This window comes from Phytophthora ramorum (genome assembly GCF_020800215.1).
Source record: "Phytophthora ramorum isolate Pr-102 chromosome Unknown Phyram_PR-102_s0005, whole genome shotgun sequence".
Classification (NCBI taxonomy): Eukaryota; Oomycota; class Peronosporomycetes; order Peronosporales; family Peronosporaceae; genus Phytophthora; species Phytophthora ramorum.
This window is the reverse complement of record NW_027150651.1, coordinates 958531-970318: the sequence shown is the minus strand read 5'-3', so window position 1 is coordinate 970318 and position 11788 is coordinate 958531. Positions and strand designations below refer to the sequence as shown.

General features: G+C 54.3%; 6 protein-coding genes across 6 annotated transcripts; 4 read left to right on the top strand and 2 right to left on the bottom strand.

Moving 5' to 3' along the window:
- Positions 1-21: 21 nt before the first annotated feature.
- KRP23_6001 (uncharacterized protein) lies at positions 22-1269 on the top strand (the record flags this gene model as incomplete). Its single annotated transcript, XM_067891135.1, has 1 exon — positions 22-1269. One exon carries the CDS (start codon positions 22-24, stop codon positions 1267-1269), a length of 1248 nt encoding a protein of 415 aa, XP_067745520.1.
- Positions 1270-1418: 149 nt separating this feature from the next.
- On the top strand, positions 1419-2981 carry KRP23_6000 (Endoplasmic reticulum oxidoreductin-1; the record flags this gene model as incomplete). The annotated part of the gene is made up of 1 exon (XM_067891134.1): positions 1419-2981. One exon carries the CDS (start codon positions 1419-1421, stop codon positions 2979-2981), a length of 1563 nt encoding a protein of 520 aa, XP_067745519.1.
- A 904-nt stretch (positions 2982-3885) lies between these two features.
- Positions 3886-4986, bottom strand: KRP23_5999 (Gamma-glutamyl-L-1-hydroxyisopropylamide hydrolase; the record flags this gene model as incomplete). The annotated part of the gene is made up of 2 exons (XM_067891132.1): positions 3886-4611; positions 4675-4986. The coding sequence occupies 2 exons, from the start codon at positions 4984-4986 to the stop codon at positions 3886-3888; spliced, it is 1038 nt and encodes a 345-aa protein (XP_067745518.1).
- A 251-nt stretch (positions 4987-5237) lies between these two features.
- On the top strand, positions 5238-7224 carry KRP23_5998 (Succinate-semialdehyde dehydrogenase [NADP(+)]; the record flags this gene model as incomplete). Its single annotated transcript, XM_067891131.1, has 8 exons — positions 5238-5261; positions 5330-5391; positions 5463-5732; positions 5821-5929; positions 6006-6253; positions 6333-6399; positions 6465-7127; positions 7207-7224. 8 exons carry the CDS (start codon positions 5238-5240, stop codon positions 7222-7224), a joined length of 1461 nt encoding a protein of 486 aa, XP_067745517.1.
- Positions 7225-7622: 398 nt separating this feature from the next.
- Positions 7623-8471, bottom strand: KRP23_5997 (3-oxoacyl-[acyl-carrier-protein] reductase FabG; the record flags this gene model as incomplete). The annotated part of the gene is made up of 1 exon (XM_067891130.1): positions 7623-8471. One exon carries the CDS (start codon positions 8469-8471, stop codon positions 7623-7625), a length of 849 nt encoding a protein of 282 aa, XP_067745516.1.
- A 1375-nt stretch (positions 8472-9846) lies between these two features.
- KRP23_5996 (Gamma-glutamyl-L-1-hydroxyisopropylamide hydrolase) lies at positions 9847-11007 on the top strand (the record flags this gene model as incomplete). Its single annotated transcript, XM_067891129.1, has 3 exons — positions 9847-10125; positions 10251-10353; positions 10436-11007. 3 exons carry the CDS (start codon positions 9847-9849, stop codon positions 11005-11007), a joined length of 954 nt encoding a protein of 317 aa, XP_067745515.1.
- Between the last annotated feature and the right edge of the window lie 781 nt (positions 11008-11788).

The window sequence follows — 11788 nt, the reverse complement described above, 5'->3', positions numbered from 1 at the left end:
CGCGACCCAAATTCCGCCGAGATGGCAGGCCGCACCAGCTACGCGCACGTACAGCAGCAGCTCACTAGCAAATGGTCCACGTTGCGTTATCGTATGGAATATGGTGGCTACCTGTCCAACCACCTGCTGCATGGCGTGGTGGCGCTCTTTGACCTCGGCGCGAGCGAGGAGAAGATGGAAGATTTTGTCGACAGCTACTCGACCAAGTTAGAGAAGGTGGAGCCCGACCACGAGGACGTGACGCAGCTTGAAGCCCAGATGAAGGTTTTACAAAGCTCCAAATTGACGTTCGAGACTGCACGCAATTTGCTGGGCAAGCGCCAGAATTTTGACGGGCTCGTGGCACTGTACGCCACAGAGGTGCAGAGACTCGGAATCGACGGTGCAGTGAAGAAACACTTGCCAGTTCTTGTCGGGGGGCTGGCTGGAGCACTGCTCCACTCTATCATTCAACTTGGCTACGCGTACCATCTTGGCGGCGAGCGTCTCGTGGCGGAAGGGCTGACGTACATGCACTATGCATACCTTTCGTTTGACGAGCCTAACGGAGATGAGGAGATTTCGGACAAGAAGCAACTCACACGTGAAGAAGCTCTGATGTTGGTGCGCACGCTGAACGGCAATGAGGTTTTGCCGAGTGAGATGCGTAGAATGCTGAAAACGAAGCCGCTAGCTGATCTCCAGATTGGCGGCATTCAGAAGCGGCTGAGCACGATGTCCGGCGACTTGGAACGAGGAAGCACCACAGCGTTTCGGCTGATCTGGGATACGATCCACAGCTATGAGTTGTCTAAAATGGATGGCGTGTTTGCACTGGATGTGGCGCTCTGGCTGTACACGATGATCGAGCACAACGACTTCGTCATCCTGCACGCGGTGACGTCGGCGTGGGCTCTGCAGCAGGTAGAGAACTTGCTTGAACCAGCGGATCGCGAGCGGGCGTGGAAAGTGTGGCTCCATGTAGCGCTTTCAGCGTTCGTCACGAACGAGATCAAGGATGTCCTGCCGTCGGACGTGTGCGACCAGCGGTTAGACGAGCTGCCAACGCTGGACCCATGGAACCGAATCGTAGCGAAGACGTTGGGACTCGCAGATGGAGGGCTGCTCGAGCGCGATTTAGTGCACGCTTACAAGCTCGTGCAAGTGGCCCACGGCCACGCCAAGACCAGCGACAACGGGTTCCTATCCGGCGGCGAGCGTGACTTCATTGCCCGCAAAAGCGCGCTCAAGGTGATTTCTCTCGAGTTCGGCCCACTGCTGCTGAATTAATGAGTTGATAGCGTTGATATAGCTACGAAGAAGTGCATGCCTTTCGCGTTCTCGAAAAATCGGTTTGTTGAAGTGGGATGTTGCACGAAGGTAACGCGCATGCTTTTTTTGACACGTAGTGCGCATTTCATCAGAGCACCTCGTCCACCATGGCGATTCCGACGTCCTTCCGACGCCTCCTGCGTTTCAGTATCCTCGCTGCAATTGCCATCTCTACATCAACACAGTCTCCGGTTGCGGTAGCAGCTTTTGCGGACAACGCACCCACGACATTTCCGAAGGATATGGTGGACTACCTGCAGTGCCAAGTGTGCCAGACCCCGGAGCTCACAGGCAGCGTGCAGGACTCGGCGTGCGACTACGAGACGGTGGACAAGGCCGTGAACGAGCACTTCCACCCGCTGCTGCACGAGCTGTCGCGTCTCACGTTCTTCCGCTACTTTAAGGTGGATCTGGGCAAGGAGTGCCCATACCTGCCGTGGCAGGACGATGGCATGTGCGCCAGCATCGACTGTGCCGTGTGTGAGTGCCCGTCGCACGAAATCCCAGCGCCATGGAGTCAATTGGATCAGCAGGAGACACAATCTCGCCAAGCTACGCAGTCGGAGGAGGCTGGCAAGCCTTGTGACGAGCAGACGGGCGAGAGCACTCTATCCAAGGTGGAGCGCAAGAATGCGGTGGCTGGAGAGAGCTTCAACGAGTGGGAAGAGGTCTCGAACACCAACGTGTGGGCTACGCAGGGAGGAGATGAGGAGACCATGGCGTATATTAATTTGCTAGAGAACCCAGAGAGATACACAGGCTACAGCGGCGTCCAGGCGGAGCGCATCTGGAAGGCAATTTATGAGGAGAACTGCTTTACGCCATCGGAAGAGAGCAAGCTGGATGGTATGTGTCTTGAAGAGCGTGTGTACTACCGCCTCATTAGTGGCCTTCAGGCGTCGATCAATACGCACATTGCGCTGACCTACAAGTTCGGCGACGGCCAGTGGGCAGTCAACCCTTCTCTCTTCGTCCACCGCGTTGGCAAGCACCGCGAGCGGTTGCAGAACTTGTATTTTGCCTACCTGTTCGTAATGCGTGCGGTCAGCAAGTATCGTCATGAACTGCTTGCGTACGACTACAACACGGGCAATGCTGCGGATGACTTTCGTGCGAAGGAAATTCTGCGCCAGCTTTTGCTGGAGGGATCCGACGATGCCCGAGCTTCGGGAGTAGCCTGCCCGGCGTATGCCGAGTGCTCATCGGTGCTGTCTGGGTTCGACGAGAGTGCACTCTTCCGGGTTCAGGCTGACGGCTTGTCGATCGATCAACTGGCACAAGCTAAGCAGGAGAAGGAGCTACTGGAAGTGCAGTTCCGCGAGAAATTCCAGAACGTCAGCCGCATCATGGACTGTGTCACGTGCGAGAAGTGCCGGCTCTGGGGCAAGCTGCAAACCATGGGACTCGGCACGGCCATCAAGATCCTACTTGCCGAGGACGTTTCGACGATCCCAAAGCTCCACCGCAACGAGCTCATCGCGCTCATCAACGTGGCTAACAACCTTTCCCGCAGCGTAGACGGTGTCAAGATGATGCGGGAGCTGGAGTTCATCGAGGCCGTCAAGCAGTTTGGCTTCGTTTGCGGCAGTGCGGTGCTGATTGTACTTGTGCTCATTGTCACTTCCCGCAAGCGCAAGAGTAAATTGCGAGTACACAAGAAGCAAGAGTAGCCTTTGCAGATAGAGAAGCTGGTAAAGGCAGCATACTACGTACATTTGTTAATTTTGATTGAGACTGCCAACAGTTCTGCCGGAGCTTACGTAGCATTTCACGTGAGCGTTCAGCACTAAGGACGACATCGTCAAGAACTTCAATTGACCCGAGGCTACACATGCCGTTCGTTTGCAAGCAGTACTCATAAGCCACACTAGATTTATTGGTCATCACGTGGGCACACAACTTGCATAATGTGAGGTTTTGTACGCAGCAAGCATAAAACAAAACCGCACACACAACTTGCGTCCCCGTAGAGAAATATTGACATCACATAAAGTGGCGAAGAAGAAGCCGACTTCGAAGTATCTTGCTGCTACTGTGCAGCAATTCCAAAATATTTCCTTCTAATACGCTCCGGTTTGACTTCGTAGTTGTCCTGCATCGGAGTTCGCGCAACTTTCTCTCCTCACTTATCGTATTGGCGCTCAAGCAGTCCTCGAATTCAACCCGAAATGGCACCTACCCTGCGACCAGTATGAAAACTGCGGTTCCTCGCAAAAGGAACCCAACCGATACTTCCAAAGTCTTTTATGCGAAATATAATACAAACGATGCTGTAGCATTGGATATGCATTACTTTGGCAACTAAGGAACCAAGTTGTCCACGACGGGCACACGTTGGAAAGGGCTCAACAGCTTGAATACAAGTGGAAGATGAGTATCCGGAAGCTCAACGCGATCGCACGGCGAGAGCGCGATAGAGACTCAACTGAAACTGAAGTCCCTGGATCTTTGTCTCCGCCTTGAAAAGGAGCTCCAGCAAAGAAAAATGCCAGGAAGCTGCTAACTAGGGTTCAATAATACAAATGTTGTCTTACTACATGTACTTCGAAATATCTGATAAAAAATCCCGAGAAGTTAAGCCACCTCTCTCTGGCTCGCAATATCATGGCTTTCCTCGCCCCCAGCTTGCTCTCGACATTGCAAATAATACGGCATCACCAGGTGCTTGACAAAGTTTTTCACCTCACATGTGCGCAGGTCTTCATCCAGCACGTCCTCGTCGTAGCCGAGCTGCCAGGCGAGGTCGCGCTCGCGCGATGGGTCCGCCGCTAGCTCTTCCATTTGATCGACGAAGCGATCAGCGTCCTCCAGATCCTTGAAAAATCCCAGCTCGGTGTTCACCTCGCGACGGCAGTGCAGCAGCCGCGCCATTTCGTGCAGATCGTACTCTGCGTGATACTGAGTGCCCCACATAACTCCATTGAGATATCGCAGACTCACACTTTGCACCGACGTAAATGAGTTTGACGCGAGCTGCAGACCTCCCGGGTGAATAACTCGAACCTCATCCTTATGACTGCTAAAGGCATCAAACACCGACGGCTTGCCTTCGTACATGGGGTGAGCACGCCCTGCAGCATTCAGATGGATCTTTCGTGCAAGTCCTAGCTCTTTACCTCGCTTGTTCTTCTGCACGACGCCACCAGCAGTAGTCACTGCTAACTGCAGTCCAAAGCAGCTACCGAACTGGGGCACACCATGGGCAAAGCTCTGCCTGGCCAGATTCATCATCTGTACCACCGATGGGTCGTTGCGCTCGTACACCGCCAAGGACGACCCCGACCAGCCGACTCCATGATACTGCATCACACACAAGAGTCAGACAACTCTAGCAACCTCTATCCAAGAGCATTGCAGCCTTACTTTGGACAGATCTGGCGCGACGAAGCCCGGGTCGGCCGGGTAGATGATGTCGTACTCTGCAGAGCGGCTAACGCTGCGTTCCGTGGCCTTGACGAGCATGTTGGCGTACAGTTGTCCGGCAGTGGTGGCACCGCCCGCTTCGAGGACGTCCCGGCCGGTCTTGACGTAGCCGTCGATCACCAGGTACCGGATCCCTTCGCCATCTTCCTCTTGAGGCTTCGCAGTCGTGTGCAGGAGGTTGGGCGTTTGATGCACGCAGCAGATCGGGCGCCGTGCCAGCAGTTGAGAGCGAACGGCCACGCGCCGGAGCATCTTGTTGGTGAGTGGGGATTGGTGGAGCGAGCGTCCTGGAGCGAAGATGACAGGTGGCGACGCGCCATCGGCGAATCTGCAGGGATGCGAGGGTCAAGGGTTGCAGGTGACGCACTCGAGCCACGAATCAGCGAATCAGCGGCTGGGAGCGCCGTTTTGTGGCGCTAGCCAAGACCGGTTTTTTATCCTCCAAAGATGCTGACGTTGCACATCACTTTAGCATTCGCCAAGAGCTCCCCAACTACTTTGTAATGTTGCGCCACGCCACCGCCCAGGTAAGAGACCCCTATACTTGGTGTCTCTTATGTTTCATTGCAACCTGCTCATGCTGCTGCTGCCGTAGATCGCAACGACCTCTCGCCAGGCCGCCAAGATCTCTTCCCAGCGCGGATTCGCTGCGGCCGCGTACGTTGAACTTCTTTTGCGTGTGATGAATTTGAAGCTGAACTGCTGATTGATATTACTCTTATTTGCAGACTCAAGGTGGACAACCCGTACACGGGGGAGACCTTCTGTGAGGTGGCCTACGACTCCAAGGCCGAGGCCCACGCCAAGCTCGATGCTGCCGTGAAGGCGCAGCTCGACTGGAAAAACGTGCCGCTCAGCGAGCGCCAGGCACTGTGCAACAAGTGGATCAGCGCTCTCTCGAGCAACGCCGAGTCCATCGCCCACGAGATCTCGGGCATGATGGGCAAGCCCGTGCAGCAGGCGCGCAACGAGGTCAACGGAACCATTGACCGAGCCAAGTACGACGACCTGTGTCTTTATTTACTGCTTTATCTTGTCAAAGTGCTGACGAGAGACTGCGCGTCTGTTGTTGTGCTTGTACTCTAGGGCCCTCGTCTACATGTCGAGCGAAGCGCTGCGTGCGGACTCGTTTCCTGAAGAGAACGGACTTTTCCGTCAGATCACACACGATCCCGTTGGCGTTGTCTACGTGATTGTAAGTGTCTGGCTAGGATTCCCTTTAATGATTTCACTATTGTAGTCGATGCTAATGTCTTGCATCCAACCGATAGGCTCCATGGAACTATCCTCTTATGACGGCAGTCAACTCGATTATCCCGGCTGTGCTGGCGGGCAACTCGGTGCTGCTGAAACACTCGCCCCGAACTCCTCTGTGCGGCGGGCATTACCAAAAGACGTTTGAGCAAGCGGGTTTCCCGAAGAATGTGCTTCAGGCATCATTTGTTGAGCATGACACGGCGTCGGAGATCATGCAGCGTCCAGAGACCGCATTCGTGTCGTTCACGGGTTCTGTCCGGGGGTACGTTTGCTTTGCGTTTTGAGTGTGGACAAGAATGCCCTGTCAGTTGATTAACATCCGCTATACGTGCAAATTGCAGTGGTCGCCAAGTCCAGCAGGTGCTGTCCCAGCGCTCTATCGACGTGACCTTGGAACTTGGTGGCAACGTGAGTGAAAACCATTGCTCTTTGCTATTGTGCATCTGCATTCGTAGCTAACTGGTGTTTTGTAGGACGCTGGATACGTGACCGCTGATGCGGACGCTGTGGCTGCCGCAGAGGGTTTGGTGGATGGTGTGTGCTATAACGCAGGCCAGTCGTGCTGCGGCGTCGAGCGGATCTACGTTCACGAGTCCAAGTACGACCAGTTTTTGGAAAAGGCCAAGAGCTTATTCGAAGCGTACAACCTGGGCGACCCGACGGACTCAAAGACGTCGCTGGGCCCCATGGCGCTTCCTACCGCACCGGAGATGCTTGACGCCCACGTGAAGGATGCTGTGGCGAAGGGTGCTCTAAAGCTGACGGGTAATGGAATTGTTACCGATGCTGCCGGAAAGGGCCGCTTCTACTCGCCCACACTGCTTGCTGGCTGCGATGGCTCCATGAACATCATGACGGAGGAGTCTTTCGGCCCGATCGTCGGTGTGGAACGAGTTTCGTCGGACGCCGAGGCCATCCAGAAAATTAACGACAGCAAGTATGGCCTGACAGCATCAGTGTTTTCTTCGGACCGAGACCACGCCATGGCTCTGGGCTCGCAGATCAGTGCTGGCACTGTGTACATGAACCGATGCGATGTGCTCGACCCTTACCTCCCCTGGACTGGCACGCGCGACTCCGGCAAGGGTATCAGCCTCTCCAAGCACGGATTCCGTGGTGTCACGAAGCTTAAATCGGTGAGTGTGTCTGAGTTGTTTTTACTTCGTGAAGTTCACACTGACATTGACCCGTCACGCTTGCTTGTTTTGTTTGCAGTGGAACTTTCGCGTCTAGAGGACGGACACACAATTAGGTGGAGTAGATCTGCCATCATAGTTAGTGTTGCCTTGGTAGCAGTATTCGTTTCTGCGTAAAACCAATTGATTCACCTTTGCTCTAATCATGATCGAGTATCACACTCATTCGACTCGCTCACAACACCAGACCGATTAAATCGGGTTACTACCTTATGAAATGTTGAAAACGAATTTGTGCTGCTATGCTTTTCATTTTTGTGGCATCTTCTACGTTTATGGACACCGTACCTGATCTCAAGGACAAAGTCGGTCTTCTCGTCTTCAAACTCAACGTGAAATCATCGAACATGCCAAAAGCAGGATATTTGTGTGTTAGAAATTCGTTGTCTCTACTGCCTTTCTTAACATCAACACGGAAGTAACCGTTCCCGCAGCTTACACCTCGCTAGGTCCTCCGAAGGGGTCCACGCGGCCCTCGCTCGTCACGTAGGCCGACGTAATACCACCGTCAACCACAAACGACGTGCCGGTGATGTACGACGCGTCGTCGCTAGCAAGGAAGAGCGCGGCCTTGGCCATCTCGGCGGCCTCGCCGAAGCGGCCCATAGGCACGTGCACCAGCCGGCGCTGCTTCTTCTCCTCCGTATCGAGGAACTTCTGCAGCAGCTCCGTGTTCAGTGGACCGGGGCACAGCGCGTTCACACGGATGTTCTCGCGAGCGTGGATGGTGGCGAGTTCACGGGACATGGCGATCACCGCGCCCTTGCTGGACGTGTAGGCGAGCTGGGGCGTTGCCGCACCAAGGATACCCACGAACGAGGCCGTGTTGATGATGGATCCACCGCCCGCGCGACGCATGGCCGGGATGCCATACTTGCAGCCAAGGAAGACGCCCTTGACGTTGATGTTCATGGTGAGGTCCCACACGTCCTCCTGCGTGGCGATGGCGTCGTCGTCGGCGCTGTGCATGATGCCGGCGTTGTTGAAGAGCACGTTGAGGCCGCCAAACTCCTTCTCGGCCAGGTTCACCATGTTCTCCACGTCGCCGGCCTTGGACACGTCCGCCTGGACGGCCACGGCCACCGCGTCAGTCTTGCCCAGCTTCCGGAGCTCCTCGTGCACGAGCTGCACGGTCTCCGCGGCGGCGTCTGCGTTCACGTCGGCGCATACGACGCCCTTGGCGCCCTGCTTGGCGAACAGGATGGCGGACTTGCGGCCAATGCCGCCGGCCGCGCCCGTGATCACGGCCACTTGGCCGGCTAGTCGACTTCCGATGACGCTCATGGTGGAGGTGGAGGTGGTGGTGGCTGCTACGTACGAAGCACTTGAGATACTGAAGCGTTTCGGACGGGATCCGCTGGCTGCAGTCCCCAGACGGAGTGTGCCACACTATTTTCAGATGTGCCACGTCGCCGGCCGTCACTCCGAGGGTGAGTGAAGAGATCCAGCGCAGAGGATGAGGTTCAAGCTCAAGCACGGCTTGCTGCGTGCTGGTGCTCGCGCGGAGACCAGGCGAGTGCTCGGATTGGAAGCACCGGCCGTCACCGAGCGAGCGTCCTGCTTTTGACGAGCTGTGCTCAAAAAGCATGGTCAAGGCAAGGCAACTTCGTCTAAAATTGGGCGAGCGGAACTTATTTATCTGCCATCAAGTTTCCCCTTCGAGAACGCTGCTATCTCAGTGTTGCTCATTGCCCTCCAAGCACCATTGTGATGCGCTCCGGACGTCGCTTCGTGCCGGTGCGGAAGTGAAGATGCTCTGCCGCATTTACCCGTGTGTACACACTGTGGTAACGATGTTGCCGAGGACACGAGGCCTTCGGTCTGTGCTGTATATAGTCTGCTTTGCACCTACAAATGTTTCCAATATAGGTAACGAAAGAGCTCTTCATATAAATGAATGCTGAAAAGAGTCGATACATGTAGTCATAGAGAATCTGTGTCCAGGCGAGCTGAAGCAGAGATTCGTCAACTGTCTCCGAGTAGATGAGCCGATTAGAATGTATTTTCGCCCCAGCGAGCTCACGTTTGAGCCCAGTTACAGCTCGCAACGGCGAGCATTTGTCAAAATCTAGGGTGATCAACCCCACCTTCAGCAATTCAGCTCGGACTTACTGTAGAAAGGGTTTTCACCACTCGCAGTGATCCATTTACTGCAGCATCTTTGCCGACATTGCTCAAAACGTGTTGGATCCAGGTCAGTCTATGGATAGACCCAACCAGCTCGGGGCTCTGCAAGCGTGAGTCAGGCGGCCACGCCTTGCGCCAGCGATGTGAAGCAACTGGTTTCTAACGATGGATGTTTGGCTGACGGTCGATCAGCACAAACTTGGTCACCAAACCGAGGCGATCACGTAGTCAACGCGTGCATTCATGCAGGACTATTCCAGTGATGCGTCTGCAAAGGCAAGGACGAAGGCGTGACTCCGTTGTCGTCGGCAGCTTGATGCTGCACGTGTGCCGGCACCGGACCGCAACCTGAAAACGACGCATCCCTCCGCGCCACAAACTGCACATTTTCACCACCGACCAGGGAGGATGGGCACTTCAAGTTGCGCAAACTACCGAAACTTGTGTGCACCACTCCACTCCAGTAATCAGGTCAAAGCTCGTCGACGTCATTCGCTCAACTTCCTCGCTACGACCGAAGCCTCCCTCCGCCATGTTGACCCGATTCCCCCAGCGCTTGCGTCTACGTCTGCAATCGACAGACGCCTCGCGCGCACTGAGTTCGGCCGCTTCCTCGTCCTCTTCGTTGAAAGTTCTGATCATCGACGGATATTCGCCCGATGGCCGCGCAGACCTGGAGGCTGGTGGCGCCAGCACGGCCGGCAAGCTGTACGTCAATCTGTTGAACAAGTCGGCGCCTGCTGGAATGAAAGTCGCGTCGGATATCGTGTACCCAGCAGACAGCGATTTCAAAACGCCCGAACTATCCAAGGTGAGCTGACCGCTTGAATCTTCATCATTTCGTTGAGATTGTGGCAAGAAAAACTGGCCAAATTGTGGAATGCTCAGAGGGTTATTGAGCGAAGAATTGATTAAACGTTGCGTGTTCGTTGACAGTACCATGCAGTGGCGTGGACAGGATGCTCGCTGACAATTCATGATACCAAGGACGTCCGTGTTACCAAGCAGATCGACTTCGCCCAGAAGATCTTCGAGAAAGGTGAGGGTTCAATGGACGCAGTGGAGGGGTCTTTATCATGATTAAAACAAGGCACTAATGTAGAGTTACATGCTGTTACTAGGCATCCCGCAGTACGGTAGCTGCTGGGCGGCGCAGATCGCGGTGGCTGCTGCCGGAGGTTACTGCGGGCCGAACCCGCGTGGTCGTGAGATGGGCCTTGCTCGTAAGATTGCACTGTCCCCCGAGGGTCGTGCACACCCGATGTTCGAGGGCAAACCGTCGGTTTTTGATGCATTCACTAGTCACAACGACGAGGTGACCCACATGCCTCCCGGCGGACTTGCGCTGGGTGGCAACGACTTCACGGCGGTACAGGCCGTGGCTGTGCGTCACAAGCAAGGAGAATTCTGGGGCATTCAGTACCATGCTGAATATGATTTGCACGAGCTCGCAAGGCTCACGTACTGCCGCAGAGAGAAGCTTGTGGGTCTGGGTTTCTTTTCCGACATGAAGAGCGCTGACCAATATGTGGACGACCTTGAGAATCTGCACATCGATCCGTCTCGTTTCGACATTGCGTGGCGCCTTGGAATAGATGCCGACGTCATGGACGAAAACATCCGCCACTGTGAGACGCGCAACTTCATCAAGTACCTTGCGCTTCCCTACAAGGCGGTTGTCGAGGGTAAATAGGCACCGTTAAACCGCATTATTGCATTGTATCGCGATACAAGGAGGTAATAGATGGTCAAGTGCTCACAACTTTAATCGTCGATGGAGATTATTGATAACCAGTCGCTTTCAAAAGTTCTCAAATCGCTTTGTATTAGCTCGCATTGGCAACAAGAGAGGATATAACCCCTCATTCCGGCTGCTTATGTAGAAATTTGCTGGGTGCATGCGTTGCCTTGGTTCTGGCAATAGCTTTCAGAGCTTTGTAGTGAGATACTAAAGGCGCAATCTTCACATCAGGATGCTACAAGCTTAGTGTCGTCGATATTGTGGCGATTACTTCGAAGTACTTTTAAGTGCACTACACTATAGTACTGCATGTACATGTAGTAGGAAGTAAAGACCCGGTGCCACAATAAAACTGCTACTGGTACGAATCTTGAACGTCCAGCGCATTTGAGCTTTAATTCGTAAGTCCGCCTGCCACCGCTCAGCGCTCCAAGTCGTATGCGCCGAGTGTCAGCTCTCAAGATTCATTGCGTGAGTTGCAGTGAAGTCTCAAAAGCTTTTGCTGTTTTCTTTCGCTCTTTGCAACAACTTCGCAAGCACCGGTACTCCATGCAGTAGTTTTCAGTTTCGTAAATGACAAGCTAAGAAATCATTGTTCAGTGGTTAACACGTTGAACGAAAATGCACGTGGATAAATGCAAAATGCAGAAAAGCTAACTTGCTACCCACAGAAACCACAGAGAGACGAGACGAACGTCAAGCGCAATCAAAACGTGTTGTAAAGACGTCGAGA